Source organism: Callorhinchus milii, unplaced genomic scaffold (genome assembly GCF_018977255.1).
Source record: "Callorhinchus milii isolate IMCB2004 unplaced genomic scaffold, IMCB_Cmil_1.0 Scaffold8, whole genome shotgun sequence".
NCBI classification, from domain to species: domain Eukaryota; kingdom Metazoa; phylum Chordata; class Chondrichthyes; order Chimaeriformes; family Callorhinchidae; genus Callorhinchus; species Callorhinchus milii.
In genome coordinates, this window is record NW_024704749.1 from 7,383,902 (window position 1) to 7,398,206 (window position 14,305).

The window sequence follows — 14,305 nt, forward strand, 5'->3', positions numbered from 1 at the left end:
CCCACCCCCTCCCCCTCCCCCCGTGATGTTCTCCGTCTTGTCCTACGGACGGCTGGTGGCCCGGGCGGTGCTGGGCGGTCTCTCCCAAACGGATTCGCGCGACTACAGCCTGGTGACCGCCGGCTGCGGCTTCGGCAAGGACTTTCGGAAAGGCATCCTGAAGAAGGGGACGTGCTACGGCGACGACGCCTGTTTCGTGGCCAAGCACCGGAGCGCCGACGTGTTGGGTGAGCGGGGCGGGGGGGGTAGGTGGGCGGGGGGGAGAGCCCCGCTTCTGCGACCGTGCAGTGCGGCGGGGGTGGTGTTGGGGGTCGTTGGGGGGTGCGTTTGTTGTCTCTGTGTGTGTGTGGGTGTGGGTGGGGGAGGGTTAAAAAAAAATGGCATCCAATTGCCTCCCCGAGGAGAGCGATCGGTGGCTTTCTTGACAGGTGTCAAAGAGGCGCTGTTAGTGTAGTGTGTTGTGTGTGTGTGTCTGTCTCTCTCTCTTTCTCTCTCTCTCTGTCTCCAGCATCGATTTTTCGGATCGATAATATGGCTATAAGTAATATTGGTTCCCGCCAACGCGTCAATAAGTGACCAGAAAGTCCTTCCTCTCTCTTTCTCTCTCTTCTTCCCCCCTCCCCACCGCCCCTCTTGCTTTCTGTTATTTATTTGAAGCCACACACACACACACACGAAAAAAGCCTCGTGTTTCACAATTCGCAGAGTTTATCGTTTTTTTTCCGCCTCCCAACCCCAACCCCTCTCTTCTCAGTTCCAGAACGATGCCAAACTCGCGCTCAGATGTTCAATCGTTTATAATAATAATAATAATAATCCTTGCATTTGACATAGTGCTTTTCACGTCGGGAGGACGTCCCAAAGCGCTTCATAGAACACACTGCAAAGTGAATTGACTATATTTGTGGGCGAACGCGGCGGCCGATTGCGCACAGCAATGTCCCCCAAACAGTCGTAAAAAGGAAACGAAACACGAAAAGAAAAAGTTCTTTTCTTTCTGCCCTCGCCCACGCGCCATCGCAGTGATAAAATAATATAAGCGTGGACACTACGCTGCCCCGTAGATCGGACACGGTTTCCTATTTTATTTATTTTATCCCCCTTGTGCGGGAGAGAAAAACAAACCAAGCGTGTGGATTGTTTCCTGGTCTGAGCTTCTGTTTAATGCACTGTACTGCTCTTTTAGGATGTGTTTCATAACAAAGGCGCACAGTTTTTTGGGGGGATTGAGATACTGAGGTTAACTTAACTTCCGGATTTATACATCTTGCAAAATATGATACGTGTTAACGAGTTTTATCTTTATGTGGAAAAAAACATACTTGGATTATTAAACTGAGCAATGATAAAAGCCAGCCTATAAATGCTGTTATAAAATCGGGAACGGTGCTATTATTTCCCTACCTTTTGATGATTACGGTTTTGTTGCATCATACGGGAGGGTATTAGGGTTTTATTTATTAAAACCTGTAAGGTGTATATGTATTTCTGTGCTGTCAGTTACAATCAAGAATATTTGAGCTGCACAGTGTGCGTTTTGACAATATTAAAGGAAATAAATGAACACTATACATTTTTCTTTACCAAAAATAAGTTCTTAAAAGCGTTAAATTGTGTAATGTTCGTTAAAGTGTATTGGTGAGTGTTAAGTGAAGCACAGTGATGAACATGTGACGTTACCTTATGTTCACTTAATCTGTGCAAAATACCAAGCAGTACAGTTAAAGCTTCTGACCTTCCAGACTTGAGCCTGGAGCTTTTGAGCTTTGTAAATGGTAGTTACTTGTGAGAGCAATTTGAGGTAATAATAATCCTTGCATTTGATATAGCGCCTTATCACGTTATTGAGATGATCATACAAGATACGTATTGGCATCACATCAAAGCTTTGTTGGCATCACTTGCTGTAGTAGCTGGCAATGAATTGTTGGGTGTCAATTGGAACGCACTGGTTATTCTAAAGCTCCAGTCAGCAACTAAGGGACTGGACCCTAACAGTCTCTGGAACACAATCAGAACTTTTTAGTATGTATCCTCTTTTGCTTTGGTCCCATTGAGCCCACTAACAGTATCCTATTCCCCAATGGATTGACGTGTCGTCAAATGCCTCTGCAGCTTTGCCCCACCCAATCTACTGCAACCCTTCTCCATTTACATTGCAATTTGTGGCCTACTTCATGCTGCCCCACGCAAAGCACTCTGTCTCAGTTTGCTCTTTGCCTTCAGTCTAGAAGAAGATGGTTAGTTTTTCTGGCCTCCATTTGTAACATAGCCAAACAAAGTGTCTCCCTTCCCATCTGAGTTTTATAAGCTGAGTGTGACACTCGTAGTCGAAGGGAGAGGAAAGTGAGTAGGAAATCCATTCTCCTTTTATTACATCTCAATCGATTTTTCCTTTCAGCTCCTCGAGAATGAGTTCTTTAAGGTCATCCATTCCCACGGAAATTTAAGTTGCCATTAAACCTCGTGCCTGAATTACACAACTCGTGCCCTTGTATCTGTAGTACATCTGAATGGCAATGTTACCTTATTTGAACTGCTTTTGGGATAATGCATCTGATATAAATTTACTGTAATTACAGCGGGATTAGGGAATGGAATTCTGCAGCTAAAAGTTGAGAATAAGCCAATGGTCTAATGAATCCATCCCTGTATTCCAAACAAACATCTGCCATGCTGATTATTTAGCAACCACCGAATGTATGTGAATAAGATGCTTTTCACATACATTTGTGCTGGAAGTCCACTAAATTATCTTTACCCACAAATATACAGTCAATTCACTTTACAGTATATTCAGTGAAGTGCTTTGATACGTCTCAGATGTGAAAAGCTCTATATCAAATGCAAGGATTATTATTATATTATAGCTAGTGGCCTAATCAGCTACTGACCTTCTGCCAAAGTGGTTCTGCAGCTTAACCTTGAAGTCTGGAGTGAAAGTACAAATAAGGAATAATGTACTGTGCTTAAAGCCAGTTTATTCCTCTTTCTAAGTATGATTGCCATTTTATATTTTGGTGGGAGATCTGTCAAAGCTATTAATGCAGTGGAATAATTCCAAAATCAGAATAGCTAATGCAAAAATGCTGGTATTAGAACAGTTTACATTTCTGGTGTCACTATACTAACAGTGAAATTGCTGTCATTTCTTCTTTGCTAAATATGGCCCATTTTCAATATGTGCACAAGGCCACAATTAAATAAATCCTGCAGGTTTATTTATAAATCTATCGGTGATCCACGGCGTAATGTAAATCTGATGACCTTTCAACATTAATGCCTTCTTTCAATCTTGTCTTCGTCCTTTGCTTATGAAACAACTGGATTCTGTCATGAGGAGGCTGTTTCTCTGGTTTGGGAGAGCCTCCTCCAACCAAGCCCCCTTTGCAAACTATATCTTTGCTTCAAATTGATGTCAAATTACTTTTAAAAAAGAAAATCACGATCTGGTTTGCGACTCTGGGGTATTCCATGTATTTGTGCCTTATTGTCGGCAGCATCAGGAGGCACTTCAGTGAAGTCAGTTGAAACACGCTTCCACTGAAGCAAGAAGTACTGAAATGTGCTAACAATAAGCACTCTGTGCTTGACATTTGCTTTTGCCATTCTGAGTATTCAATTTGTAGAGAGTATTATAACTCCTGCTCATAATTGTATAATTAGATTATTTAAAAGGAGGCAATAAAGTAAGTGGGTCCTACTGATTCTTTGTTTCTAACTAATAAATTCAATTGCTATTCATTCAAGTAAAGTAACTGTGTGTCAATGTCTTTTGTGGGGGAAAAACTGACTTGTTGTTACTCAAGAATAAACAAGTTAAAATAAATTACAGTCTTAAGATTTTAAATGAAACAATTAAGATTTTTCTTTTGGATTTCCTCATTGGGAAACAACTTGGGTTTCCTTTAATGAAGATGATATATTTGTAGCAACAGAAATTCACCCTGTCAAACAAGACGTGTGAGCAGATTTGGCAATAATTCTGGTAAATAGAAATGCTTCCTTGTGACAAATTTGTTTGACAAATATTTAGGTGGACACTCCTGACTAGGGAAATAAGAGATTTTTAAATACAATATTGTTGCCCAAATGTCCATGAATGGAAGTGTTTATCAGATTTTTTTGAAAAACTGGTAGAGAATGGTGAGGGCATTGATGATTTGAACGATTGAGATCTTCTCCTTCAGTCTTGTATGAACAGCCTTATTATAACAAAGAATCAGATAACTGGGGAAATTGATCAGAAAGAATCATTATCTAGAATTGTGCAGCATCAGACTGGGAAGGGGTTAAGAGAGGATCCATAAATAATGCAACTGTAGCCCCTTTTCATTTTCTCAGTAGACTTTATTTATAACTCTGGTTGTACTCTTGTCAGTGCTACTATTCAGTGACTTGTGTGCCGGGCTAGCGGTTAGGTACTGCTGGTCACTCTGCTCCATTACCTTTTGAAAGTCGGAGGTACATAGGAAAGCTGCTTTACTTAAGCTTTTGATTCTGTTAGCTGGAAGGAAATGAAACGCTTTCCATTGCTGTATTGGGGGACGCTGCATTGTTAGAGGTGCTAATGTTTGGTTGTTAAATTAAGGTCTCACCTGTAAAGATGGGTATTACTCGGTTTGAAAAGAGACAGTAATTTCTCCCAGTTTCCAGAGCCACCATCTAATTGATTGGCCAATCACACCATGCTATTTGCAGAACCTTGTTGGTACGTTTACCTAAAATAGCCTTTACTTGTCAAGTCCTTTGAAACATTTCAACATGATAAAGCTCTATATCAAATATAAGGATTGTTATTCTTCTACTAGTTCACTGGAAACTTTCCATAACTGGTGATCAGTGGAGTGATTTTTCCCAGCAGTCTTAAGTATAATTTTAAATGACAATGCTGTATTTATGGCTTCAGTTCAAAAAATATTCTCACAAAGTCTTGATGACTGTTCTAAAATAAACCTTTCCAAAGCCGTGTATTTTAGACTTCAAGATTTCAAACCTTGGAGCTAGTTTATTTTTGGATCACAATTCACCAGCTTTAGTATTTAAGGATACAGCAACACTTAACCTTTCATGGTTTGTTCATTAAGTCACTTACAATTGCTTGAAAAGAAATGGAAATTATCAAATTGTTCCCTCAACTAAATGTTTAGTATGTATCAAAGTATAATTATATTCTTGGCCCTAAAATGCTATGGTTCATCCACTGCATTTTTAAAAATTCAGTTTTAAGTGTTTCAGTGGGATTTGAATGAGACCTTTACTCTGGTGGGTGGGAGTTTGGGTTGATTGTTTCCAGCTACAGACAAAGCCTAAAACAGCGTAGCTAGCTAAATATACACATAAAGGTGTTTTCCTGCCTTTTTCTAATCTCACAATGTGAGGGAATCATTGGAAAATATCACTATGTTATCCCTTGAAGAAGCTTTCCTATAATAATGGCTGTTTAAATTTTAATTCTGTTGGAATGAGTTGCTGATAGGGTTGTGGCAGCATCACTGAATTCAAATGAGTCCATTTACATCACCTTCATCAAGGTTGAAAGTTGCTTGCAATAACATGTTGGTGTTAATGTGATCCAAGTATAGCTTGGTTTAACCTTCATACATGTCTTGCTCACTGATTTATTGGTGTACATCTTGATCCCTCAGATTGAATTTATGGGTTACAGTCACATTTCAGGAGATTTACTCCTGATCTGCTGTAGATTTTCAATTTGCATGTTTATTGTAAATGTAAAGGCTGCCGAGCAAAAGTTTTTCCACAAATGCTTTGCACACATGATGACATTTTCATATCCACCCCTACGTTAACCTACAATTCAAGAGTATTGAGTGAGTCATTGGTCTTGCTATGTTGTGTACCTAGTCAGTTTTTCTCTTTGTAGTTTTGTCAGTATTCCAAATAGCTCTGCTTGGAATGTATTTTAGGCACAAGTGATAGTGTACGATTACTGCTTATATTCTGCAACTAACTGCATACTGACCTTAGTAAGCAAGAGTTCAAAAAGGCTAACAAAAAAAATTGAAGCTGTGAATGCTTTTTTGCTTTTGTTTTGCACATCCTTCTAATGTGAAAGGTGTGATAAATATAATAAATGTAATTTGCTGCTGTTGTCGTATGAAAACCTGTTACATTGGTTTAGCACAGATGACGTTTGCAGAAGTAGTCTTTCAATGATTCAAGGTGATGTTCCGAGAGTTGCATTTGGAGACAAAATACTAACATGACTTAAGTTTTTTTATTTATATATTATATAAATATTATATATATGCTGTCCAAGTATCAAATGAAAAGAACTGTTTAGATATTTTCAAGGATTTTCTTGTAATGGAAGTAAGCCTGATGCCAGTGCAACATAATAGTATGGGACTGGTATATTGGGCCTGAAATTCTACTTTGTCTTCGCCTGTAAAGTGATTTTATCGTGTTTTAAGATCACACAGAATTGTGAGAATTTCTTGAATTCAGTTTTAACTTGGAAGTTGTGGCTTTAAGAACATTCAACTTGCTAATTAAAGCTGAATGTAAAACGTTTCTACAATTCTACGTAATTGAAAATAAAGTACGATATCTTGCAGGCCAGGACTAAGTGGAATTTCGGGTCTGTTGTCTGCAGAAATGACTCCCAATGCAATCAGGCAGCTGCCTTCTCTCCACCTTCAACATTAAGCAATCTATAGTTGGGTACAAAATCAGCTGGCGCAGAATCAATTCTTATCCTTCAGATTGGATCCTCCATACTTTAAAGCTCCTACTGAGGTAGATTGTTTCAGTGAATGCATCTTGTATACTAATTGCTGTGTGTGTGTTTCAGGAGTGGCTGATGGGGTTGGAGGCTGGCGAGATTATGGAGTTGATCCTTCCCAGTTCTCAGGTACTCTGATGCGAACCTGCGAGCGTCTGGTAAGAGAAGGACGCTTTATACCCACCAACCCTGTAGGAATCCTAACCGCGAGCTACTGTGAACTACTACAGAACAAAGTCCCATTGCTAGGTATGTATATTGATGAACCACAAAATAAGTTGTATGTTATAAATTTTCTTTCTCTTAACTAACTTAAATCTACATAATTTCCATATAATCCCGATGTTGCTGGTTTATTCTCATCCCGTTGAGTGTCAGATAGTTATTTGAAAGATTTGAGTTTTAATTAAAAATTATTCAGTGAGCTGGTTATTCTGAATGTTTACAGTTTCACCTTACACTAGGTATATACATGCTCACAAACCCTGTTTGTAGGGTTTGGCTATGTGTTATTGAAGCCTAAAAATATATTTGTTTTAGTGAATGGTTGACTGTGATCCAACACAATTATGTTTTAAGGAGCGTGTTGCAATTGTTTAGTGTAGTTCTTTGTGGGTCCATCTACAATAGAGCTGAAACAATTTAGTTGTTCAAAAATGGTGAAAAACTACAATAGCAATTCAATGCACCCAACCGTAAAACGTTTAAGTATTGTGTGACGGGCATATCACTGAAACTCTTCACATTAAATCTTGTATTGGCTTTTTTTTTAAAAAATGGAGTCAGGCTTCCTTCTCACACTGCAACTGATAGAATCAATTCTCATTGCAGGCAGCAGTACAGCCTGTTTAGTAATTCTGGACAGAAGTAGTCACCGGCTGCACACAGCCAACCTGGGAGATTCCGGCTTTCTGGTGGTTCGAGGCGGAGAAGTGGTTCATCGGTCAGATGAGCAGCAACATTATTTTAATACCCCTTTCCAATTGTCGATAGCACCGCCTGAAGCAGAAGGTGTTGTTCTCAGTGACAGGTAAAGTGCTAGTGTTTCAATTATTCCTGAAAATCTTATCAAATATCTGCTGATTTTTAAAATAAGACCTTGGTTTAATTTGACTTGGAAATAACTTAATTTCTTCTCTCCTGGAATTGACCACAGTGCAAGCTCCCCCTCCCCCCTTTCCTCTGGACCTTCAAAAAGAGGGGAGTAGGGTTAAGTAATGAAAATGGCAATGCTGAACATGTATAACTAAACATTTTGTTTAATTCGACCTTTGGGGATTTGAGATTGTGTTTAGCATTTTAAACTGTAGCTAATTATGTTTACGAGCAGCAGAGAGAAAGCACATACTCACGTCCGATTTTTTTGAGTAAGGTCTCAAGTGAACCGAATAAGATACCATTCTAGAGCAGGGTTGCCAAGCACTGCATTAAAATATTTACTGTGTTTCTTGGTGAAGGCTGAAACGGTTAGTAAATGTGACCATGTGATGCTTGTTTCACATTCCAGTCACTACTGAAATTTGCCAACAGTACATAGTTCATTGAAGGAAAATTTCAGGCTGGCACTATTCCCAGTGCATGGTTCAGGGAAAATCTCAAGAAGGTCTTTTTTTAATGAGTGTGCTATTTAAAATCCCACTCTGACAATATACTGTAAATTAGGAAATGCTGTAGTATTCTATGTCCCAAATTTTGCAGAAAGCTAATTTTGTAATCTAGCAAGTATCCGTCAACAGAATTTATAATTTATCAAAATGTAAATTGCCCAGAATTTTTCACAATTTACAATTTGTAAGCCTCATTTGCACCATTCTTGTAGCCACCTGGATTACTGTTGCAGAAAATCTCTTGCTAACCTCTCTCATGACCAGTTCTGACCCGGTGAGTGAATTTAACCAGCTGTTTGGTATATGGGACTCTTTTCAATTAATAGATTACACAGGAAATGCCATTACCTTGGAGGTTGCCAGTTTATCAAGATCTGACTCGCAAGCATCTTCTCGAAGTAGTAATTTCTGCGCGTCATTTGTCTGATCCCGTGTCTCTCTCCTTCACAGCCCAGAAGCTGCGGACCGTACCACGTTTGACGTCCAAATAGGAGACATAATCTTGACAGCAACTGATGGATTATTTGATAACATGCCTGACTACATGATCTTACAAGAGCTGAAGAAACTTAAGGTATTTGTGTTGTGGAACATAAATTCTAGAGCAATATAAATTTTAGCTTTTTTTAAACTGCCTCGTTTGTGGGTAAAGGGCCTGTTTTAAATTTTGAAGTGAAATAGTGATTCCTGAAACTACATAGTATAAATATTTAGATATAATCCAATAAAAAAATTGTTTAAATATTTTACACTGAGTAATGGCATGAGTACATTTGTATTACAACAAAAACAACAAAATTACATTTGTATACCACCTTTCACATTGGGAGGACGTCCCAAGGCGCTGGACAGACAGAGTTACGGACCCGGGGTGGGGGAGGGTGGAGGGCAGGGGGGGGGAAGCAAGGAGAACGAAAGCACAGTCGAAAAAGAGGATCTTGAAGGTGGCGAGGGAGGGGGCGAGACGGAGGGACTGCGGGATGCTTATAGCTTAATAAGCTTTTTTTTAAAAAAAAACTTAATCTGTCTTCATTACAAATTTATTTTTACCAATGGGTCTGAAAATGGTGTGCGAGTAACCTGTAGGATAATTGTAAAGGAAAGTGAGAGTCAAGGTGTGCAGGAGAGTGGATTATGGTCCTGTTAAACTCATTTACACGCTCCGTTGATTGAAACAATGAATATGTTTGAACTCCCGTTCCACTCCTTATTCACGTGGTCTTTTCATGCTGCCAGAGTGCTAGATTGTATGAATTTACATATCCTTGGGTGTACTACTGTCACCCATAATGGATGGCAGATCCTTTGGAGCCTCTGGGGGGTTGAAGCTGTCTTTTTCAATCACCAAGATTTGTGACTGACGTGTCATTTACAGGAGACCAATTATGAAAGTATTCAGCAAACGGCAAGAAGCATCGCAGAACAAGCCCATGAACTGGCATATGATCCACACTACATGTCTCCATTTGCACAGTTTGCATGTGATAACGGACTGAACGTACGGGGTAAGGGCACTAATCATTACCATGCGTTTACTCGGTGAGGAGATGTTTAATTTTCACATGGAGAAGAATTTAGCCTCTTTTCCACTTTAGTTCTGTTTAAATTTTGATTGGTTCAAAAATATCCAGGGTTAGTATTGAGCATGGTGATAGTTGGGAGTAATAAGGTGCTGGATGCAGGATAAGGTGATCTTCAGCTTGGCACAAGAATGCATCTCAGTCAGACTCAGAAAAGCGTTATGCTAATTGTTACTACCTACGATAGCCATTTCCCTTGCCAGCCATTTCAGCTATCCTGCCGTATTGTTCAGTAACATTGGTTTTATCTAATTCAATGGTGATTTATGTTTTGCGGCGGTGGTGGGAATGCAATCAAGATGGCCCTTGCCCTGAATCGTTCCACAGCTTGTAAACTAGCAACAGGCAAATTGATGAGGGAATGAAGCCTGTTTTAATCATTTAATGTATTAGTTGATCTACTGCTCTATAAACATTGGGAGTGGACCAGTTACCCCTGACATTGCCCCAAGAGGCTTTCAAGTTGCAGGAAGATCAAAATTTGGAAAAATATTTGTTTTGTGATTTGAGATGAAGCAAATACTTAGATATGATCAGAACAAAGCCTGTTCTTATGGAATTAATTCGCTTTGCAAATGACTAATTTTGTTTTTTTTCTCTCTCTCCAGGAGGTAAACCAGATGACATCACTGTTCTACTGTCAATAGTAGCAGAATATACAGACTAGCAGTTTCAAAGGCATGGACACTTAAAACTAGATATCTTATTCCACTGTGTCCTGCTGGCAGGACCTGGTTTTCCGAATTATAACTTGTCTCAAAGGCCAGCCATTGCTGAGGCGAATATCCACTTCAGTTACTGCAAATATTTAATGCTGAAAACCACTACTTTCATTTGTTTCTGCTAGCAAGAAAATTTTTCTTAAATTCTATCTATCACACACCCTTGCTCATGGGAAATAGAAAACCAATCTCTTCTACCAGTACTATGGTACTTTAATAGGTCAGTAATTCGAGATCCAAAAGGAAAGTTGGTCTGTAAGGCGTATGGAAATTGAAAGATTTTTTTGGTCATTAAATTAATGATGCCATTTACATGCATGGAAGAGGGGCAGCGGGATTGTAACCACTGATGGAAATTTGAACCTGCAGAATTTTCTTTATTTGAGCAATGTAGAAATTCTCTGAGAATCATTAAAGATTTGCATACATAGCTATCACCCAATCCGTATAACGTAATAACTTTTGGGTTGATAACATAATCGCTGACCTCTAATGTCCTAACTGGTCAGTGTTCCTGCCAGTTTAAGTGTGCCGAGAACTTCATGGGGTTAATTATCTAGACTTCTCTGGATAGTTTCTTAAGTAGGGAACGACAGTGTCAGAAATGTTTCAACATATAGCCCTCGGGGAGTTATTTAAAGCCATGTTTTAACTTTTTAAATGATAAAAATCAGGTAACTTATTTTGAGAGATTTTGTTTTAATGTTAAAGTTACTCGTGTACAAAGTCAGATTTTCTAATGTTTCATCCTAGCTGTACTGTATATTAGCACAACTGTTAATTTAAGTTATTTTTACATGTACTGTGTACATGTCGTTTTACTATTTAAATGAACATCATGCTTGTAATAGGCATTTCATTTTATATTTTGAGTTAGTCGCATGTAAAACAATAATTTTGTACTCGTATTCCTGATTTGACAGAAATTATATGTACTTATGCTCAAAGATTCACTGCCCGTTTTGAATATTGGTTTTAATCTTTGTTTTGGCTCGGAATGCTTTTGAAGCACAATTGTTTCTTTTGATGTATCCAGTATTTTGGTGGCTGGCAGACAGTATAGATGCTTGAAGCTTCCAATCCAGTTCCAGTGACTTATATATTATTGCCTCATGAAATTATTCTGAAAAGTCGCAGGCTTTATCAAATTTGGTGGGAAGGGGTTACTAAAACAATCCATATGGGACAATTCTTTGGCAGGTTTGTACTAAAAGCACAGAACTTTTTGCCTAAAAGCAGCGTATTCCATGGCTCGATCTACAGCAATCCATGTTTTTTCCGTCTTTCAAATCGCTGCATTAAATATTGGAAATCCTACAAGTGTTGGTTTCTGTGGATGCAAGAGCTTCAAAATGCCAGTCAGTGTCTTCCTTTCTAGTGATTTCAGATTTGTCAGAGTTACTGGGTTTGACTATCTGTATGCACTGAATTTTACTTTAGACACTTTAACAATTGTAGAACAGAATTTTGGTACAGATTTACCCAATGCAATGCCCAAATAACAGTAGCTTATTTCAGCTTTCAATATTCAGTGTTGCTTCATGTTAGTTTTTTTTAAATTAATTGTACACACTGAAGCTCTCCAGCGTGTTACCAGAAAGCTAAAGTGGCTTTGACAGTGAGGCCTTATTTATGCTCCAAACCAATGTTTAGACTACTTTAAGAACTTTAATGGTCAAGTTTATATTTTTGTACAACTGGGTCTAAGTGCAAAGTAGTTTTTAAGTCGGCAGATCAAAATAATCAAACTCAAACTGTTTGCCAGGCTAAAAATGCTGGATTGTAAAGTTTAAAATTTCAATGCAATTATATCATTCACAACAGAACTGTTCCCTTTCAAATCTTTCTGTCGGGCTTGAGTTCACACCAAAGACCAGAACTAGCTTTCTCCTCTTCTATCCTGCTACCCACACAAAAAAAAACTACACCGATTAGTTGAGCAATACTGTACTGAAACTTGTTTGTGGTTCTGCTCTGGGTTTGTGTGTTATTTTAGATTTGTTCCACAATGCACTACTATGTTTCTGAGAGATTATGCTCGATTGGAGCCAAGTCTCTGTGTTCTTTTTTTTAAAAAAAAGCTGCTTGCGCACAAATAAAAGTAGTTAGACACAGGCTTGTTTACAGATCCTAGATAATATTCTGTAGGTAATAAACTGCACAGCAAGCTAACTCCTTAAAGAAGCCAAGCACCCTGATGCCTCGCCCATTTGCTAAAGATGCGAAGCTAAGCCATACAGAACCAAAGGTTGCAGGTTGAAATCAGTCTTTGCTGGGCTTTATGTTGGTCTTAACTGCAGTTTGTGCAGTTACCTTGCCACCCAAGCCAAGAAAGGAGGATAAGCAAGCAACCTGAGATTCTTCATGTGATCTCATCCATCGCCTTGGATCATCCTAACGCGAAAGGCACTACACAAATGTAATATTGTATTGTATCCCCTTTGCTGGAAAGCGTATGGGATGAGGACTACTCGTATTCCTTATATTTGATATATCGCTTGATAACTTCAATATGTCTCAAAAAGTGCTTTACAGGTGAAATTTACTTTTTTTTTAAAATCGGCAAATGTGCAACCCAGTTTTGCACAATAGACCCCACAAACAGCCAACGGTCAGTTTAAATGGAGGATTGTTGGCCTGGAAAATGGCAGAAACTCCCTTTGAATAGAATTGTGGGATCTTTAACATCCACCTTAACAGGAAGACTTGGTTTAACGTGCTGTTAATCGGTCACACCTCTAACAATGCAGTGTTCCTCCAGGTCGGCTTTGGAATGTCAGACTAGATTCGAACTCCAATCCCAACATGGGGCTTGAACCCTTGACTGTTTGACCCAGGGGTGAGCATGCCATCGAGCAGTCAAAGATTGGGCTTGGCTATGACGTCCACTGAGGTCAAACAACTTGATGTCTTCCAAGTGAATGAGCACCTTGGCAAGATGACTGGTCCTGGTAGAACCTTGATAGAGGGTCTTTGGGGGGATGGAGAGAGTAAAAGTCCAGTTGACAATATCAGTAACATTTAAGTTCCATACTTTTTAAACCTCTTTATTCAGTTAGCTTGTTTTTTGGAGAATGCAACACAGAGAAAATTAGTATATACAGTAATCTAGAGAAGATATACGCCATCTCAAAATGAAAGCTGACGTTTTTGGTCATGTAAGAGTAAGTTGTGTGACTGACATCTGCTTTAACTGTAGGGTAAATAGAAATGCAAGAATAGTAATGTACATATGTTTGTTGCAAAGCTGTACAGATGATATATTTAATAAAATTCTATAGTATTTATACTAATGAGTTATTTTATTTCATCCAATTTGGTGAATTATAAGAATCGGTAAGTTTACAACACAGAAGGAAGGGATTGGGTATTGCCATTATCTTGGTGCTACCCTTAGAATCATAGAATCGTACAGCACAAAAAGAGGCCATTCGGCCCATCGAGTCTGTGCCGGCTCTTTGAATAGAGCAATTAATGTCAGTCCCACTCCCCAGCCCTTTCCCCATAACCCTGCAAACCCGTCCTCCTCAAATACCCGTCCACCGCGTTTTTAAATGTAGTTATCGAATTGGCCTCGACCTCCCTTTCAGGCAATGCGTTCCAGTTCGTACAACTCGCTGCGTGAAAAAAAAATTCTCACCTCCCCTCTGC

The 14,305-nt window shown here is 39.1% G+C and overlaps 1 protein-coding gene across 1 annotated transcript; it reads left to right on the forward strand.

Annotated features, from left to right (window-relative positions):
* Positions 1-10: 10 nt before the first annotated feature.
* pptc7b (protein phosphatase targeting COQ7 b) lies at positions 11-13,943 on the forward strand. Its single transcript, XM_042337254.1, has 6 exons — positions 11-227; positions 6,815-6,994; positions 7,577-7,775; positions 8,803-8,926; positions 9,728-9,857; positions 10,541-13,943. Exons 1-6 carry the CDS (start codon positions 26-28, stop codon positions 10,597-10,599), a joined length of 894 nt encoding a protein of 297 aa, XP_042193188.1. The 5' UTR covers positions 11-25; the 3' UTR covers positions 10,600-13,943.
* The last annotated feature ends 362 nt before the right edge of the window (positions 13,944-14,305 follow it).

Coding starts and splice junctions, on each gene's coding strand:
- pptc7b (XM_042337254.1), top strand. CDS start 26: ATGTTCTCCGTCTTGTCCTACGGACGGCTGGTGGCCCGGGCGGTGCTG. Junction 228..6,814: donor CCGGAGCGCCGACGTGTTGG/GTGAGCGGGGCG, acceptor TGTGTGTTTCAG/GAGTGGCTGATGGGGTTGGA. Junction 8,927..9,727: donor AAGAGCTGAAGAAACTTAAG/GTATTTGTGTTG, acceptor TGTCATTTACAG/GAGACCAATTATGAAAGTAT.